This window comes from Polypterus senegalus, chromosome 16 (assembly GCF_016835505.1).
Source record: "Polypterus senegalus isolate Bchr_013 chromosome 16, ASM1683550v1, whole genome shotgun sequence".
Lineage (NCBI taxonomy): Eukaryota > Metazoa > Chordata > Cladistia > Polypteriformes > Polypteridae > Polypterus > Polypterus senegalus.
Genome location: NC_053169.1, coordinates 54,976,637 through 54,997,246, shown reverse-complemented (window position 1 = coordinate 54,997,246; position 20,610 = coordinate 54,976,637). Strand labels below are relative to the sequence as shown.

Below are 20,610 nucleotides of genomic sequence, written 5' to 3'. Positions count from 1 at the left end.
CTCCGGTTTGCCTTAATTCTCTCCTTTGCCACTATCTCCAGGGGGTCCAGAGTGTGTCCGATAACTGAGCCTGCTCTTTTAATTAGCTTGTTGATTTGGTGGGCCTCTCCTTTTGAAGTGATGTTACCAGCCCAGTCCACCACCATGTAGACAATCGCACTGGCGATCATGGGGTTGTAGAAGATGTGAAGGATGTCACTACCCACATTAAAGGAACGCAGTCTTTTCTGAGGAAAGAGCCTGCTTTACCCTTTCTTGTTGATTGCTCTATGTTCTGAGACCAGTCCAGCCTGTCATTAATGTGTAGAAGTCGCCCAGATAGGATGAGATATACAGAAAGAGCAGACTTCTGTACAAGGCCCTAGTAATAAGAGTGTACATTGGCATTGACTGTACTAGAAGTCGAACGCCTCCAGGTTGCCTTTTATTCCAGTGTGCTAGCAAGGAAGTTCCTGGAAGAGGAACTGATGTGGACCCCCAAGTACTTGTGGGAGTGGACCACCTCTATATCCATCCTTCCATCCATCCATTATCCAACCCGTTATATCCCAACTACAGGGTCACGGGGGTCTGCTGGAGCCAATCCCAGCCAACACAGGGCGCAAGGCAGGAGACAAACCCCAGGCAGGGCGCCAGCCCACCGCAGACCTCTATATCCACTCCTTAAATGTTGACCAGACATTGTGGCTGTTTGGTCAATAAGCAGTCCTTTGGTTTTGCTGATGTTAAGCAGCAGACAGTTCTTCAAGTTCTCCCCCTGACTCGTGTCCTTTGTCTCATCCCCTTTATCAATGCACCCCATAAGTGCAGAATCATCTGAGCATTTCTGCCCGTGACCAGGCCTGGTGTTCTATTTACAGTCTTGAGTTGTCTCCTTTTCTCTTCACTCTCTACATGACATGCACAAAAGGCAAATCTTTCACAAGCCTCTGCAGTTTTGGCTGGCAGCTTTTCCACTGGTGTGTACCAGCCCAGTGTAGGTGAATGTCTACGTCATCTGTGTTTTCAGTCGTTTTCATGTGCACAGAGACACTTGTAAATGCCAAGAAAACGCTAGTATGGCTGGAGGTCATTTTGGTTTAAGGCTTCCCTTTTTAAATGAAAACATAGCAGTGTATGGACTTAGACAGTGGGAGGGCTAGGATTTATACTGAGTCTCTGTGCATTATGGGTGTTCTCTCCCTGTGTCCAGACATGTTTTTCCCTCTTTGATTAATCATCCCAAAGACTTAGATGTTAAGCTATTTGCTGTGAATGACTGTATGTTTGTGTGTCCTGTGATACACTGCCTCTTGAATTGGATTAAGTGGGTTACATTAATTTATGGGTGGGTTGGTGGACTGCTAGCAGTTAGTAGTATTTTAAACCAATCGGAAGCAATTTTTTGTAACATAGGAATTGAGCAATACATATGAAAAGGCAGCAAAACTGTTAAGGATGCCTTAGTGTCATAACAGACAGACATCTTGGTTTCTGGTCCATAGAATAACAACAATGGATGTTCTATGTGTCTTGAAAGGTGCCAGTCTCCTGTGTCTCATGATCATCCTGGGAGTCTGTCCAGTCCCTTGGGAGATGGGGATGCATCCAGGGAGCGAGAGGGAACATTGGAAAGGAGCAGATCTACAGGTACTTGTATCTAATTTTATTTCAGTTAATGTCGCAACCAATGAGTTAAAAGGGGAACGCGTCCAGTTATCCTTTCTTGCTGCTTACATGAACCTAAATAAATAACCAAGTGAGCAGCATCTGGAATAAGAACTAGAAAGAGCCATTTTGCTCGATTTGCCTTCTGCCCTGATCAGGCATGTCAAACTTCAGTTCTGGAGGATCGTAGTGGCTGCAGCCACTTTATTAAGTAGAAGCCAGTTACTGCTGCTTACGTCAATTGTAGTTGTATTGATCTTTAAAATTAGATTCAGCTTCCTGGACAGGAGCTTACCCTAATTCTGCACTAAAATATCCATTTAAACCACAGTAACTGAAATCTGCCAGTCACTGTCATGGTTTGAAATTGTCCTATGCATAGTGTAGGCCTGAGTGACCTGAGCCGATTTCCTGAAGGAAGAGACAAGCTACTCCAGGAATAAATGAAGGCTTAAATGAAACCTCCAAGGAGGCAGGTTTAACTTTTACATTAATGCTGTCTGTCAGTGGAGACAAATAGATTAACTGGACTATTACAATGAAGACGAACGAGCACCACCAGCCAGACAAGTACTTATTGACAGGAGCAGCCCACTCAATAACATTGATGGAAGTCAGTTTTAGTGACCACTTGCGCTTGTACAGAAATGCTGTGGGAATAATTACGCTGCTGGAGCCCAGACTGGCATCACTTTTTTACAAAGAGGAGCGCCTGCTCTGCGTTCTCCAAGTGCTAATCACTTTTTAAAGTTTTTTTTTTTTGCATCTGATAACTTTCACCATGAAACTGTAGATTTATGTGAGGACAGTGAAGAAGCAGTGTGCAAAGTAGTCCATAAAGTCAGCAGGACCTTCTGTGGGCTTGAAGGTTCACTACATCAATTCCCTTATATTGCAGGCCAAGTGCTCTACATGTTACAATTCTGAAACTTCCCAGGAGCGATTGGCTCTTCAGGTAGATGCCATATTCTCATCAAGTGTCTTTCAACACCAGATGCTGAGGAATAAAGGAATCACAAGAGCAGGTTCTTTTAATGTCCTGGGTATTTGCACTACACATTTACAGTTCTCAAACATTGGTGCTTGCTAGAAAGTTGCAACTCATGATGGAAGGACTTTCCTCAACTCTTTGTGTGAAAGAGGAGACCATGGTTTAGTTTTACTTGGTAATAGTTGGTACGCTGAGAACAGCTTCTTGTTCACCCCATACCTAAATGCCACAACACATCAGGGTCAGCGCTGCAGCCAAGCCAATATCCACACCAAAGGTCTAGTGGAGCATATGTTCAGTGTATGGAAAATTGGAAATAAATGTCTATGGAACACCTTGTGATTTGAGCCAAGAAGATTCTGTATCGTCATTCACAACTGTCTGAGACAACATGGCTGCCCAGATCCTCCAATGGAATGCAAGGACCAACCAGTTGAGTTGTTTAGTCTGAGAATAATAGACATTGAATGGCTTCCACGGATGCTTTTGTACTACAATATATTCTTACTAAATAGACTGCTAGACTCTGTGTTGACCATTTTGTCTCCTGCTTGTGATATTTAAGGTTGCAACGTTTAATTGATTTTTGTGTAGTTCAACATGACAAGTGCTTTGAATGAAGAAAATGTCTTTTAATTCAGTTTGACATCGTGTTGTTGTAATGATGAAAGACAAACATTGAAAGACTTGCCCAGATTAGAAATGTTACATTTAAATGTTGTGTAGGTGCCATAGATGAACGACAGGCATCCTGGCCAAGATGGGGGATGATTTCTTGCCTGGCCTATAGGCCATAACGGATGGACTGCCAGGAGCAGTTCATATCTCCCACACGATATTCAGTGGTGTGCCTCAGGGCTGATCCCAATTAGGACACCCACAGGGTAGCATGGGAAATCTCAGCCCTGTGAGGATCTTTTGGTGCTACCAGAGGGTGCTGCTAGGGGAGGACTGTACTGGTTTCCACACATCCCAGAAGTGTTTCAAACTCCTAGTCGGGCAAGAACTTCTCCATCCCGGGCACGATTCCTTGTCCTTCCTCATACATTTGATGTATTGGTCACCAAAGCTGCCACTGCCACGTGGAAGCAAATTCATATCTGTTCCGTCGTATTCCTCCATCTTCCTGTTCTATTCAACCTCCAGTATTTTCATATTCATTTCTTATTTCTCTTTTAGGTATTTTAGCTTGTGTTCATGAAACTCTAAGGCCACCTTTTGGGGATGGGGAAGGTAGACTGCCCTGTGTCTAATTAGACCTACCCAATATTTTCGTACTTTTCCATGTGGTGTGAGTAAAAACTGGTTCACGACAAAGATATCCATCAAGAAGCCATTAATAATTAACTATTAATCATCCAGTAGTATTCAGCTGTACAATTGTATTCAATTTCATGAAACAGATGCTGCTTAACAGGTCGTTGCTCTAGCTCAGAGTACGGAGCACTTTTAGCATATGTCCATACACCAAGCCTGTGAGCAGTCAACTAACTCGCGCTTCTACTGCGCCTGTCAACCAAGATAACTCACCACGTGTCAAAGTCACCCTGAGCATTAGAGTAGTTAAAACAACAACCCTGAACATCTTCTGGTTACTACAATATAAATAAAAGCATTGTTTAAACTAGTTTGTTTTTACATAAGGGGAAGGGAGCAACCCTCTCAGTAGAGGAAGTGTCATGGCAAAGGACATCACTGGCGAGTGGGTAGTGCCATCTCTCTCCTGAACTGTCTCAGTACTCCTCATCTCGTATACCCTCCAAAGGTTCTCTGTTACTCCTGCCAGTAAGACTCTCACTTTATTTGGTGACCCATTAAAAGTCTTCAAACTGATCCCTTTGGGAATCAGAGAAGTTTCCCAGCAGTCAGCTGGAGTGTGCAGAGGTTGATGGGAGGAATCTTGGATCAGTAAACAGCTTAAACAGAGTGCGCCGGAGTAAGGAATTAGAGCAGGACAGTGGTGGTCCTTTACATCCATCATATAAACATTCATGTGCTCTGTGTGATGCTGGTCAGAAGTACAAGGTGACCCAGCTTTTTGTCTGTAGAGAGCTTATCCATGTATGCCGTCATTTGTCTACTTAACATACTAACTGATGGCATTGTCATTGCTCGTTTATTGTGTATTCTACAGTGCTAGGTTAAGATTTCAGAACTCGGCCATATTGTACAATAATAGGACCCCCTGATTACCGTGGGGTATTTTGCACACTGCTTAAAATCCCTTAATTCTGAGGCATAATAAGGAAGGCTATGCATTGTATTATATTGATAACTGACTACACCATCCCTTCTGCTGAGTCTGGCATGCTTAACCTTATTGCTAGGCGTCAAGCTGCATTTCGTTTTTCATTTATATGCATGATGTTCCTTTTTTTTTTTCTTTTCTTTAATGTTACAAGTCGCGTGTACTCCTATATTGTGTAGAAGTGTTATTATTTAGTAGATGCCCTTTTTTCATGGCGACTTGAGTAGCCCATTAATTGTCAATATGTTCAATTTCAGAAAGGGTGAAAATCATGACGCTCTCTGACTTCTGTGTTTTTTTTTTTTATTACAGAAGGCAAGTGGCACATCCCTTCTACCAAGATACTGAACTCTTTGAAAGACCGAGGACCAAAGGAGAATGGGGGCAAGGACTCTCCAAACAAACTCACACATGTGAGCATCCATTAATGTTCATAACTGTATTGATGGCACGGTGGCACAAAGCTTGCAATGCTGCCTGGCATTAGAGAGCCCCGGGTTCATGTCCCACGAGGACTTTGTCTTCATTCTGTATGCTCACTGTCATTGGCACAGCTTAACTTTTAGCTCAACAAACTAGCTTGATGGAGTGAATGGTCTCTTATGTCTTATCTGAAATGAGGTTTATTGTGCATTAAAACGTCTCCTGAAATTTGTATTGATGTGAAAAGGCAATTCAGAAAGCTAGTCTTTATTTCACGTATTATGTTTCATAGTCCCAACACACATTTGCCTTACATTTATTTCTTTTTTTTTTTGGTTACACAAAGACAGGGAGTTGAAGCGTCTTGTGAGAATTATACTTGCAAACACATGCTTCGCGGTCCCACTCCTTATCCCTGAAGTCTAATAAATCTCCATGGTGCCATTTTGTCTACACTGTGCAACATGCAGCTATCTTGTCCTCACATGTCCTAAATTTACAAACAGAATGTGTAAAAGGCTTTGTTTTCATCCCATCTCAAATGACCCGGCCTGGCCAAACTAAAACACCAATGGTCACCTATGTGCTGCCATCTGCTGTTAGGCCAACTACTGTGGCTGTTCCAGTTAAGGCTGTTCTTCTTTTAATTCAATCTGGTTTTCGTAATCCATTTACCTGCATAAAGTGTAGTATATAATAAAATATTAGTAGGCTGTGTGCCATTAGCTGGCACGAGTTGAAATTATGAACACCCTAAACTATTGGTAGTACAAGACAAAACATTTATGATAACAGGAAAGTCAGTCAGTCATTTTCTAACCCGCTTAGTCCTGAACAGGGTCGCAGGGGAGCAGTTTCTCCAGCCCATCCCATCCATAAATGGGGCACAAGGCAAGAACAAACTCTGGACAGGGTGGCAGTCTATCGCAGGGCGAAAACACACACAGTAGGGCCAATTTAGTATCACCAATCCACCTAACCTGCATGGCTTTGGACAGTGGGAGGAAACTGCAGACTTGGGGGACAGCATGCAAACTCCACGTAAGGAGGACCCAGGATGTGAGAATTTGCTGCACTACCACTGTACCACCGTGCCATCCACCAGAAGAAAGTTCCATCAGTTATTCCAATGTTTTAGCAGCTTTGTTATTTAAAATTTTTGTTTTTCTGTTTATTATTATTTAGGTGGTCATGTTTTCTTTTTTCAGCTCTAACTTATGTTTTAATGGATTTATTTTTCAGAATGGTGATAAAAACTGTTCGAGCCATTCCAGCAGCAACACATTGTCCAGCAATGCATCGAGCAACAGTGACGACAAGCACTTTGGCTCTGGAGACCTCATGGATCCAGAAATGCTCGGGTTAACGTACATTAAGGGTGCCTCTACAGACAGCGGAATTGACACCACGCCGTGCATGCCTGCCAGTGTTGTGCAGCTGTCAAGCAGCAGGTCCATTCTGCAGAGCCGGGCCGAGCAGATGATACAGTGGGCTGACCAACAGGATGTTGGGCCTGAAGAGGAATCGGCCAAATTGTATGCAATTCAAAACTACACGTCGGCCATCACGTCCAGCCACAACACTGACGGAAGTACCGGAGACCTCAGTGAAATTTCGTCACACTCCAGGTAGGCAGTGATGGCCTTCTGCACCATGGAATGTTCTGCCTCATTTTGGGCATGGATCAGTTTTTTCACAAAGCCAGCAGTTAATTTTAAAAACATGTAGAGTTGGCAATAAACTCTTTTAATATTAACAGTCACCTCTGGAACTCTCTTTTTTTTAGGTTAGTTACTTATTTATTCAAGTCTGCCATTGTTTGACATGATAACCCACACGCACTTAACATTAATGTTTGGCAGCTAGTTGAACAAAAAAAACAATTAAGAGTTTTTGAATCTTACAAAGCAAGTCAGTTAAAATGAAGGCAAAAGAGGTCTGTTCCATTCACAACCACAGTTTATCTTCTTATATAATACACTACCATGGCTGTCCGTTTTTTTTGTCCAGGGTTTTCAATCCCCTGTAGCTCACAAACTGTTTGTACCTGAAATTTGGTACACATATACCACATGATTTCTGCTTTCAGGGGGATGATTGACGTCCAAGGTTATTCCACTTTTTATTTTTATTTTATTATAGAATCAACTCTCGGCAGTGGCCAGAAGGGCGGCTGTGCGGCCCATGTGTACAGGCGCCGTTCTGATCCCTACCATCTTCACCGTCACTTCCCCGTCTCTTCATATCTTAAATCATTCTTGAGGCAGATTGAAGACTTAAGTGCCAGCTTAAGTAAAAAATGAAAGGAAATGTACTAAGTAATTGCAACACAAACACTGACTTAATCAGTTTTAGCGTGAAAAGCTACAGACGAAAGAAGAGAAGAAGCAGTCCGTTAGGGTGGAGAAAAGAAGAGCTGCTCAGGAAGCAGCAAGCACATCAACTTCTGAGCAAACGAATGTTAAACGTACAGAGAAAGAGTCGGAAAACTAGGAATGCTCAAGTGAAGTGTATTCACTGCACATTATTGGGCACTGCGTCGTTACTGGTCTACAATATAATGGAAAACTAAGGTCTGTGTACCCTGTCCCTCAGAAGAATGCGATTGGTCAGTTTGGCTTTGGTGTGATTGGTCAGTTTGGATAGAGGAAGTGCAAGTGCGGGACCCACAACACTTAGAGAGTCGCCTTCAAAGATGGCAAGTACAGTATAACCCCAGACTGGAGGTGAGAAAGAGGCCTTGAAAATAATTATGGGAACACGCTCGATAGAGGGCGCATCGGTGAAGAGACGTTCATACAAATGCGAATACCAAAGGTATACGTATATAGGGGAAGAGAGAGAAAATATTTTAAAATTACTCTAGTACTTGTCTTGGACAGGTACCGTGGCTAGTTAGTTATAAATTACTAAAGTGCCTGGAAGAAAAACGTGTCTCCACAGTCGCTCTGACTCTGACACCCTTGTCTTAAATGCTAGTCGTCGACACAACCTCCGCCCCTACGTGGTGTGTTTTAACACCTGAGTGACCAAAGCTTTACTTAACTGGACCAGGGAGAAGGCAGAGTACAGCACGTGCGTCACATTTGTCGTATCATTTTAAGAACCAAGCACTGCAGTGTTTTCCTGTCTTTATTGCAATAAGTAGGAAAAGTTAAACCAACAGAAGCCAATGTTTTAACAATGCATACAAAGCTGACAAGACTCACCTTTCTGATATTCATGTACATTATTAGTAAGATTGCATCCTTATCATATAATAGAGACTACCATCAGTATGCTTTTTACATTTACCTTAAAGCCATGATGTCCTCTTCTAGTTTAAACACTAATCCTCCATTGGACTCAAATAATAGAAAGTAGCCATAACAGCACGTCCTGCCGCCTGTAACATTGGACCGGTACACGCCGCTTACAGCGGTAAACACGAACGAAGGAGGAGAAAATAAACAACTTGACTCGTACATGCTACTTCTGTATGTACAGTATATATGCGTAAGTTGTGGGCCTCAATGTTTGTTTTGCATATATTTGTATGCTTAACACAACTCCTTATTGAATTAAATAACTTTTTAAGCAGAAAATGCTTCCTTGTACACAACATTTTGAGTAAACACTCTGTCTTTTATTAGGAATTACTTCTCCTTGCTTTCTGATCTCAAGAACTTGGACTTTTGCTCTCAGGGTTGCTCTAGATATGATATATGCTTGGCCATATATACAAACTGACGACGATTACAAAGCAAAATACCAAAAATATCCAAAGTTTGGAAGAAATGGCCCACGTACTTGCAAGTTAAAATTCATTGTGAAAAAGAATGCAGTACTGTGCTTATTTACACACACATCCACCTCAGTGTTCAAATCTGTGAGTTGTCCAAAATGGAGTCGTTCAGTACTCCTTATGTGTTCACTGCATTCATCTGTGCATGTTGCGTAGCTTTATGCTGGTTGGAGATATATGGATGAGATTCAAATTTGTGAAATATAAAGTGTCACCTGTAATCTGCACATCGATATAAGGATGTATGAAGTCTGCTGTCAGCAATAAGATCATTCAAAATGTACATGAAAAGTAGCAAGTAAGCACCACAAAGCGCCCTGAAGGCAGTGGAAAACCTCTTAAGTTTTAGAAACCATCTGTGTAATTCTCATAAAATGGTAGCTCAACAGATAAAACGTTCCTCGTGCTTTAATGTTAAGGTGTTGTCGGGAGAGATTTCATACAGGAATCCAGCAGGTAACACAATTGGGAGGTCGATCCGAGTTTGTAAAAGCTTAATCTGCTTCTCGATCCATATGCATGACATTACGTGACATTCGGTTTTAATTGTAGAAAAGGTCTTGACTTTAACACATGCAGACTTTAAAATGTTATGCTGACGTACTTAGCAGATGCAGCCTCTGAGGGAATGGTGCCTTGAGGTGGTTGGCATACTGCAGGAAAGAGCAGTTCATACCAAGTTGTGTGCCTTAATGACCATCTTTAATCGGAAGAGAGAAGGATTACACCGTGTGGCACCTTGACCTTTAGATAATGAAGTCTTTATTTTAGTATAGGCAGCACTTGTGTGTAGTGAGCAGCACTGCGGCCTCTTAAATCCACCGTTTGACTTTGAATCCCTCTCCATGTCATTGTACATTTGAGGTTTGGGACATCAACCCAACCTCTTTGGGGTCTGTTTGGGTTTTCATTACACATCCACAAAGACAGGTGGGCTAAGTGTAACTGTGGGTGTTTGCGTGATTGGACCCTGCAATGGACTGGCACACCCACTGCTGCTGGCCCTTATGACCCTGAATTGGATTTACTGGGTTTCCCATAAAGTTGATTTATTACATTTGCTTCATTTCCTTTTGGGAGTTTATTTGTAAACTGAAAATATACATATATTTGCATATGCTTATTTAAATTGTCCAGGAGTAGAATCAATCAATATACGTCACTGTGTTCTGCTACACCAACAGGTGCACCATTCCTAAGAACAACTTCAAACACACAACGCCAGAGCAGCGACTACTGTCATTAGCGCAATATGGATGATCGATAATAGATAACAATTAATAAAAACAAAGAAACTTGCAGACAAGACCCCCCGAGGTGTTTCTTTGCACACCATATATGCATCGTATATTATACTAGCTGTCCCCTGCGGCTCCACCCATGTAGTAGTGAAAGAGGACACAGTTTAAAAATTAATAAACAAACGGGTATCGCTAGCTAAGAGGTGGCAAGGTACACTCCAATATGTCACGAGAGGTAGAGCGACTGGAATGGAGGTTGGCGCGTGAGAGTGAAGGGCCCTGCAAACCCTCAGTCCGCAGCCTCTGTCTCGGATTCACGCAAATAAATCGGTACCGCAAGCGAGCTATGATAGTGCAATGAGAGAAGCCACAAAATCAACTAACATTCAAGAAAATTATAGGGAAACAACCAGATCTAAATCCATTAAGTAATTATCTCGTGAAAAGCAGGCAGGCGTACATACAGACAGACTTTGGATTTTAGATACATATCTATATAAGTATAGATAGATATGTAGATATACCTGTATATATGTATAGAGATAGATATGTGTGTGTATATTTTTCACATTACTGTGTATTTTATAAAGTGCATCCTCTTTCAATTCTAAAGGTTTGCATATCAGGACATAATAAAAAAAAATCATCTGAACCTTAGTGGGCCTAAAAAAAAAAAAGTCCTGACATGTAAAACTATAGAACTGTAAGAGGGTTACTTTCTTTTTTCACATGGGTTTATATATATATAAACGAGTATAAAATACCAAATGAGAAATAACTAAAACATGTGCACTTGCGCTTTTCTCCTTCAGTGGCTCACATCACTCTGGAAGTCCCTCTTCACGGAGTATGAAGAACAGCAGCTCCCTGGATACATCTAAAGTATACATAGTTTCTCAGAACACTGGACAGCAAATCATTGGTGCAGACCCAAGGGTTTTTATTCGGCAGAATGCTGTTGGCAAGTATTTGATTGGCTGGAAGAAAAGTGAAGGTAGCCCACCGCCTGAAGAACTTAACATTGCCGAATGTGGAAGGTAGGTTAAAATTAAACTGAACAAAAGGTTTTTAATAATAACAGTGATACAGTCATAAATATATGTGTGCCTTTAAATAATCTTTGGTGTAATATACCATTTGAAATTTTATCGTTGTATTTACCTGATGGTTTGTTTGGCTGGAGTAATTGTTTTGTACTATCGTTTTTATAAAGCTCTCTAGCGTTTAGTCTCTTTTAATGAGCGAATATGCAGAAGTTGTTCCAAGGCTATGAAACCGTTTACAAACTGATGGAATCAAAGTATTTTGTGATTTCACTTGACTGTTATGTATATTTTATGTATATGAAAATTATATATATATAAAATGTGTGTGAATATATATTATGTATATGAATATTATGTACTGTACTGTATATTGTAATGAAGTATTTGATAGAAGGATACCCAGAGGTTCTGTCACTTTAGGTGACATATCTTAAAGGAATTTTACTCCGAAGTATAAATGAAAATGAGTTCTGCTCAGGCCTAGTCACTGTCACATCTTCGCCTTGCACTCTGATTGCATCCCACGTCCTAAAACTGTGCAGTTTACATGAGCTGACTGCTCTATGTTGTTCCGAAGTGGACAGCTGTTTGTGTCCGTGTCCGTGTGCGTGAGTGAGCCCTGCGGTGGGCTGACGTCTCATCCCTGGATATCTCCTACCTTGTGTCAGGTGCTGCAGGAATAGGTTTTTGGCCTTTGGGAGAAATTGGATGAATGAGTTTTATAAAAAAAAAAAAAAAATAGAAAGAAAGAAATAACTACATATGCAGCTGTCATTTTGGTGTTAGAAATTTCATTGAATTTTTTTTCCCTGGGTGACCATGTATCCAGCAGTGGTTAAGGCTGCCAAGGACATTGTCATCATGATTTACTGTCAATTTAATTCAAGAAATGAATGCCTGAAAAATGCTGTCTTATAACTTGATCATTTTCCGCACTGTTCTGTGTGAAAGATGATCTCATTTTCTTCCCTATTATATGATCTTGTGCTCCAGTCTTATTTTTCCCATAACACTTAATGAGACTACAGGTGCTTCCAAGAAGCCATTTATTTACAATGTTATGGGAGGATCTTGCAAAGGAGGTTTATCTGATTGGCCCATAATGTGTTTACTCTGTGATGTAAAAGGAATTGAAAAATGTGTAAGCATTTTGTATTGCGTCAGCTTCTATCAGTCGGTGTTACTGCATAATTTTCAAATTGCTTTTACTTTTTGATTTACCCTCATATAAAGTTTCATGAAAGAAAGATTGATGACATGCAGTCTTTCCCTTGGGTGCCACCACAGTGAGTAGAGCCATCAGGAGTAAAAGCTTTAGCATTCTTAAATACTTTTGCACACTGATTAGTAGTTCAAGTGGATATTTTTAAGCTACAAAAGCACCCAAATCACGGTACTAGATGGGCTCATAGTGAGCTTATGTGTAGAATGTGTACAGTGAGCTCAAGTGTCTTTGTGACCCGCCATCTCTGTGGAGCATCATCCAGCATATTCATCCCTCTTGGAGAATCACCATCGATTGTCGTCCTTTGGTTCCCCTGGGAGAATCGCCATCAATTGCCGTCCCGGGGTGGTTCCCCTTGGAGTATCGCCATTGATTGTTGCCCCTTGGTTCCCCGGGGAGGTTTGTTGCAGATTGTTGTTACCCATGGAGATTTAGGGCCAATTGTCAGTTTGGGGATGGCAAGTTCCCCTGTGCCCATAGCAACCCATCACAACAGAAACTGTCTGCAACCCTTTCCCAATCCATACTATTGTGATTCTCTACTCGGCATCAAGCAACCCATAGTTTTGGAAACACCATGTTAAAGCAATTCTGTTGCCAGATTTGGTTTCAGCACTCTCAGATTTATAAAAAAAATGGCTAATATTTTTGACGGTGTATTCAGATTTGAGATTTGAATCCAGAATGCTGGATCCAAGAGGCAACGGAGCAAACCACTAAACTATTTTGCTGCCTTTCCTTGACCATTAACCTTTTTAGTCTGAATGAATGAGATTTAAGAAGATTAAAGTCGAGAACAGAGTGGAATTCATAGCTTAAACAAATTAAATCTCAGAACTGTTGAAATGGTAGTGCCAAAAAAGGAAAAAAAGCACACTATTACCAATTAAAATTCAAGGTGGCAGCAGTTAACAGTTGCCTTGTGGATGATATGCCCCACTTCAGCGTAAGATAATGGGGTATAATTGCTTTTGCTGCGCTTTAGTGACTTGCCAAACAGCAATGGCATTGCCTTGGGAGCTATGTATGGCTCACAATGCATGGTAGAAATAAGAGGCCTGTTTTCTTAGGTGTTTGGCACAGTTTCATCCTTAACAGTTATTATAATTATAATATTAAATTCATGCTAACTTGCAGACATTTCTCAAAAGTTCTCCACCGGACTCCTCTCCTCTGTCTCATCTCCCATTAATACACCCCATTACTGTAGAATTAGCTGAGAATTTTTACAAATGACCTGACCTGGTGTTGGAGCCGGTCAGATACCATTAGGTGACATAGGCAGCCACCTAGGAGGCCATTTATCAAAGTTAAAGAGCACACACTCCAAATAGCGAGGGGCACCATTTATGTAACTCACGTGCTGGACATGTCCTGCACCTTTCTGTTACACATTGTGGCCACCAGGGGGTGCCCCAGCCGCCCAACCCTTACACAGACAGACTCTAGGCCCAAGTCTTTCCAACACGCACGTTCTATTTTCCAGGGGAAACACTTATCTTTTGTTCCCCAAACAGCACAGTACCATGAATGGCACGTAGCACCTTCTTTTCCTTTCTCTTTCTTCTTCCTCTCCTTTCCATTTCCAGTCCTCCACTGGCAAGCTTCGTCCCTCTTCCTCCCCACTCTGGCTTCCCAAGTGAAGTGAGGTGGCTCCTTGGAGTGCTCCAGGTGGCTCCTTGGAGTGCTCCAGATGGTTTGTTAGTCAGATCAAGAATCACTCCCAGGTGTGGTGGAAGCCCAATGTAGGGATCTGCAGCTCACCCTGGCTGCCCCCACAGAACCCAACAGAGCTGTCCCAATCTCCAAGTCCCAAGAAGCCCTGTGGGAATCTGTGGCTGCTGTCTAGCGCTCCATGGGAGGCACTGTCCTGTGCACATCTGTTCCCATGGTGTTTCCTGTATATCGGCCTCCTAGCCTAGCAGGGGCCAAAGGTCGTCTGTCACAACATATAGGTGTGCCATTTTGGTAACTCAAAGGGCGTTTACTCTGGACACTGAGGGGGACCCAACGGATCTCAAAGTCTAATGACACTGAAATCATGCTATAGACATTGAGGAGTGCCTCTTTGACACCTCAAGGCCAAACACTGCAGACACCAAAAGAGAAAATCCCCGAAATCTTGTAATATTGTGGACACCAGGATGTGCCGTTTTATGTAACACTGAACCTTTTTATCTCCCACTCTCCATCCACACTATGGACACCATGGGGCACATGTCCCACCCCACTGCCAGGGTCTCCATATGAGCTTCGACCGGCACTGCTTGATGTCATATTTATCATCCACGGTGTACACAGTGAATAAAAAGTAAACAGGACAGTGAATAAGTATATTTATATTATCCATTACCCCTTCTTTTATTGTACGCATGATGGTTACCACACATCAGCATTTTCTGAACACATGAGGTGATGGAATTTGACATAAGCCTGTCAATGTTCCCAATTTGTACAGTATCTCCATTTTGAGTTTCTTCCACAGGTTGTTATTTATGTGGGCACCCAAGTAATTGTGGCAGTTCATCACCTCCACACCTACTCCCTGAATAGTGACTGGCCATAGAGGCTCTGCGGAGCAGTGAAAGTTAATAACTTGCTTCTTGGTTTTGCTGATGACAACTCCTCCGATCCTATGTAGTTGTGAGGGTGCTAATTATTTCTAGCCACTCCCTGCAATACCATCAATAAGGGACCAGGGCATTAAAATAAGGGGTGGGCAGGTGCTTGATACAAAAGATGTATTCCTTCTACTGACTGCTGGAAGGACCCCCAGAATAATTTTACCTGTTGATTCCATCTGCTCCAATTATTGGCTCGGCCTGGGATATAGCATTTTATATTCGGATAATCAGACAATCTTGTGCTTGTAATTTTCTTAAAGAGTACAGAAGTTGAAAGGAAAAGTAACCTCAGCTACTCCTTGACCTTGAGCGTTTCTCTGTATTTTAATGGACAATCCTCCCTTTCCACACTTTATTTTAATCTGTTTTGGAAGTTGCAAACTGTATTGAATATTCTTGCTTCTGATTTTTTAGAAATTGCAGTGTTTATGATATATTTAAAAAAAACAAGTGTTCAATAATAAGCAGATTTTCATTTTAATATGTTCTAATTAGTTAATTTCAGTAATAAATGACTAATCTTACTTGTGCTAATCAAGGAGTCATGCAATTATGCAATAATAGCTAAAGCTAATTGGTTTGTTTAGAGAGTCGCATTAGTAATCATCGGAGAGTGTGCAAATCATTATGCAGGAGCGGCCAATGCCGGTAACTGTAAGTGTAGTTAATTTAGCCTCACTCCGGTGATTGAGTCTGCATGCTTTGTTTTTACAGCAGTGAATAACCTCGGTTTTCTCATCTGTTGGAGCCATCTAGGAATAATGAGTCACCAAGGATGGTGGTGCGCTTGTGCAGAGTACTTGGGGGAAGCCATTTTTTCCTTAAGAAAAGGAATTCATCATGCACAGGCTTCCATCCTTTTTGTTTAATGCTGTCAAGAGGCCAACTCTGTTCAAGACACCATGAAAGGACATAACCACGGCTCGGTTTATCAAAGTGCAGAAACAGAGAGAACATGGAAACTCCAGACAGAATGTAAAGGGAAGGATTAAAACCTAGCACTTTGGAAAATTAATACCCCAAAACAGACCACTGTTTTTATTTGAGCGAATGAAAACAAGTATGAGTAAAGGTGATTTCACATTGCATAATGATGTGTCATTGGGTATGTCAGATTTGCTGAGAGCGGTTGCTGGACCACGTCAGTTCATATGATTGGAAATCACAGCCCATGGCACATTTACTGACAGAGTGCCAACCTTCCAGCTCAAGCGTGCTCATCACAATTCTTGTGACTGCCAATAACAATGCTGCCTGATGGAGCCAACGCTGTACAAAGGTTTACAGGTACACTGAGTTCAGCCACAATCTCTGCTCTCTGTTTTTCTTTTTTCCATTCTGTCACGATACATAAACCACGAGACATCAGACTAACAAACTTCTCCTCTGTTTGTGAGGTCCAAGACACACACAATCCTTATTCCTCATCCTTGCATTCTATGCATTGAACATCCAGGTGAGCATTCGTTGGTTGTCCATTCTAATGCTCACACAAGCCCACTTCTGTGACTACCGACAAATCAAATTGGAGGGAGTTGCAGGCTAATTGGAGTGAGTCACGGAGCATGTGACATTATGCATCTGGCTTTGCGGGAGCCAACTGCCTCCGATTCACTAAGGTTATATCAGTGATGGCTACAGCTGCAAACTGCAGGAAGTGTCATGTAATGTGACACCATATTTTATAGATTTCATTTTACATTGCCGATGTAAACCTACTTTACACGTTGGTCAAATGATTAAGAAGAAAAGTTGCACAAAAGGCAGGGATTTCTTAATTATTTTAGAAAATATGTATGTTCCAGGCGGTTTAGTTTTTTTTATAAAAGAAATTAAACAAAAAATGACCGCCCCCCCCTTAAAAACACAAAAGAGTGCAACCACACACCATTTCCATAGGTATGAAGGAGCTCCTTTAGCTTTTCTTGACACACTTCTGCTGAAGGATGTGCAGCATTCTTAACACTGTATTCATTCTCTGCTCCGGTACTTTGTCCAGCAGGTCCAGAAGGCATCCCTTAACTGAGCCTGCTTTCTTAATAAGCCAGTTAGTTTGGTGGGCCACTCTTGAAGTGCTGTTTGACCTGGTGGGTATCTCTTGGAGTGATATTACCTGCCCAGCACACTATAGTGTAGAAAACCGCACTGGCCATCACAGAGCTATAGAACATGTAAAGGACGTCACTGACCACATTTAACTCTTTGAGGCCTGAATATTTTTTTCCAAAAAAATTCAGTTTTCTGAAAAACACAAAGCAATGGTTTCACGCATGAGTCAACATAAAGATGTCAGCCGCTGCATGCTGTGGCTGCTTTCGGTGCCTATTTACCATCTCTAGCAGCTGCACAGGGGCAGCAGGAATGTGCGGCAGGCCGGCTGCCTAGCTGTCTTCACACAGCAGGTGGATGGCGTTGGTGGTCATAGTACAATGCAATCTGATTAGTACCTCTTGTCAAAATAAGTGGCGGTCCCCCCAGGCCAATGTTCTCATAGGTGCATCAGCTACACAAACGCGTTCAGCACCACGATCAGCTTGGATCGATCAGGTGCATCAAAATTGGAGTCTGACAAGTCAGAATCCGATTCAGCAATAATACGCAAAACGTCATCTGCGGAATATTTCGCTTTGTGCATTCACTTTGGTCTCTCGCCAGATGTCAATCCCATTTTAGACGTTGTTTGCTCTTCGTTACTCATGCACACACAGGAAATAGAGGTCAAATCAAGGAAGCTAATCTTACCTCTAGCAAAAATAGTCAAAGTAAAATATAACCGTGTGTTTTGTTGCCATTTACAGCTGATTACCACCCTCTACCCATGAATTTTGACAGAAGTTGTCACCTGTCCTGAAAGAGTTAAGGAACACCACCTCCTGAGAAAGAAGAGCCTGCTCTGCCCTTTCTTCTCTAGTTCCTGAGTGTTACTAGACAAGTCCAGCTTATTATTTATGTGGAAAAGTACTTGTAGCAATGTACCACCTCCCTGATTAGTCACTGGGCGTAGAGGCTCTGTGGTGTGGTGTGGTGTGGTGAAAGTCAATAACCTTTTCCTTGGTTTTGCTGATGCTGGGTTGCAGATAATTGTCCAAGTTCTCCACCTGAGTCCTCTCCTCTGTTTTATCCCATATTAAAACACCCCATTACTGTAGAATTAGCTGAGAATTTTTAAGAAATTACCTGACCTGATGTTGGAGCCTGTCCAATGCCATTAGGTGACATAGACAGCCGCCTAGGGGGCTGTTTATCAAAGTTAAGGAGTTCACACTCCAAACAGCGAGGGGCACCATTTATATAACTCAAGTAACGGACATGTCCTGCACCTTTCCATTATGTTCGTGCTATAGACACTTGGGGGTTCCGTTCGGGTAACTCATAGGGCGTGTACTCTGGACACTGAAGGGGACCCAAACCAATCCGGGACCTCAAAGACTAATGACCCTGAGAGCATACTATAGATATTATGGGGTGCCTCTTTGCCTCTTCCCGCACTGTGGACACAAAGAGAGAAAATAACCCCAAAATCTTGTAATAGTGGTAGCATGCTGTGAACACCAAGCTGTGCCATTTATGTAACTCCAAGCCTTTCTGTCTGCTCCTCCCCATCCACACTATGGACACCATGAGACATGGGTCCCACCCCACTGTCAAGGGCTCCATATGAGCCTTAACCGGCACTATCTGGTGTTATATTTATAGTTCAAGGTGTACACGCTGAGTGAAAATGAGACGAGACTGTGAATAAGTATTTTTATATTACCCATTACCCCCTCTTTTACTGTACGCAGTTCAGCATTTTCTGAACTCGTGGGGGTCGGAATTTGACATAAGCCTGTCAATGTCGGTAATTTGTACAGTATCTCCATTTTTAGTTCCTTCCACACTGAGATCATTTTCTTGTTATTCCAGTCTAAGTGTTTATGGAGTTTACACATTCTTCCATGTCCATGAGTGTTTTCTCCCGGGGGTTCCATTTAACCTCCCATTTCCTAAAAACGTGCTTGTTAGGCTCATTGTTGTCTCTAAACTCTACTGTCGCGAGTCAGTGTGGGTGTGTGTGCGCCCAAAATTATTCCCTGAAATCCACTGATGGAAAAAGCAGGTTACATACATTTTAATAGATGTAGTATGCTTTTTTCAGTTTTCCACAAAGACTAATTCTCGTTTATGTGTATGAATAATATTCACACAAGACCTAGCAAATTACACACCAGCATTCCTGATCCCATTCACACAAAAGTGATTATTTCTAGACCTGAATATTACTCCATATGTTTAGCAAAGCCTCACATGGTTTTTAAGTCTTTGGGATATAAGAAAATGCTACGCCGTCTACTGTACAATGATGGTCCAGTATATTTAATGTCTTGTTTGTGCGCGCTTGTTTTGGATTAACAGGAAACTTCACCCAGCAGATACAGATACAGAAGCAAAATCTCACGAGCAGTGAAAGATTTATAAACTGGATGATAATGCTGTTGGTTGCTTTACAGAGAGCTTTAAGGTGTAGTTTACACAGACAGGAAGGAAATAAAATAAACTGCCACAGCATGTCCTACCATGCATGGAAAGGCGGCTGTAATAATGGATGGGTGCATCCCGCTTATGGCTTTAAACGCAAAAGATGGATGAGATACATGTAACTTGTGTGCTTAAATGCTTGTTGTTCACTATATACAGTAGACTTGTATGCTTGCGTAACTCCTTATCAATTAAACAACATACTGTTTTTAAGCAGAAATGCTGAGTAAACACTCAGTCTTCCATGGGAATTTGTCTCCCTTGCTTTTCTGTGTCAAGAACTTTAACTTTTTTCTACACCAAGTAACATTTATGGCCATGATAAATAAATACCCAAAATATCTAAATTTGGCTGAGCAGTGGAGATGGATAAAATGTGCAGGAAGGATTTTGGGAGTTTTTTCTTGTCATCTTAGGGAATCGAGGCTTGGGGGGGCTGTCAAAAAACAGCCTATTAAAGCCCAATGAGGCATCTCTTATGTAATTTTGGGCTATGCAAGAAATATATTTTTTGTTTTTGCTTGCATGACAAAATGCTGCACGAAAATAAATGTAAAAGTATTGTTATAAACACACACATCTGTATTCTGTATGTATTCACCTTAAGAGATGGATTTAGGAGTCACAGTGGACTCAACACTATCAACTGGCAGACAGTGTTCAGAAGCCATTAAGAAGGCTAACAGAATGTCTGGTTATATAGCGCCTTGATTTGTGGAGCACAAGTCACAAGAGGTTCTGCTCAAGCTTTATAACACACTGGTGAGGCCTCATCTGGAGTCCTGTGTGCAGTTTTGTTCTACTGGCTATGAAAAGGACATAGCATGCGAATATTAATTTTATTTTAATTCTTTTCATTTTTA

The 20,610-nt window shown here is 41.8% G+C and overlaps 1 protein-coding gene across 6 annotated transcripts in view; it reads left to right on the top strand.

Annotated features, from left to right (window-relative positions):
* The window catches only part of LOC120516360 (signal-induced proliferation-associated 1-like protein 2), a 282,998-nt gene that overhangs the window by 219,692 nt on the left and 42,696 nt on the right, over nucleotides 1-20,610 (top strand). For all 6 annotated transcript variants that reach the window (XM_039737968.1, XM_039737969.1, XM_039737967.1 and 3 more), the window contains 4 exons: nucleotides 1,520-1,629; nucleotides 5,199-5,299; nucleotides 6,552-6,937; nucleotides 11,147-11,371. In XM_039737968.1, the coding sequence (XP_039593902.1) occupies nucleotides 1,520-1,629; nucleotides 5,199-5,299; nucleotides 6,552-6,937; nucleotides 11,147-11,371 (822 nt within the window). The remainder of the gene's footprint in view (nucleotides 1-1,519; nucleotides 1,630-5,198; nucleotides 5,300-6,551; nucleotides 6,938-11,146; nucleotides 11,372-20,610) is intronic.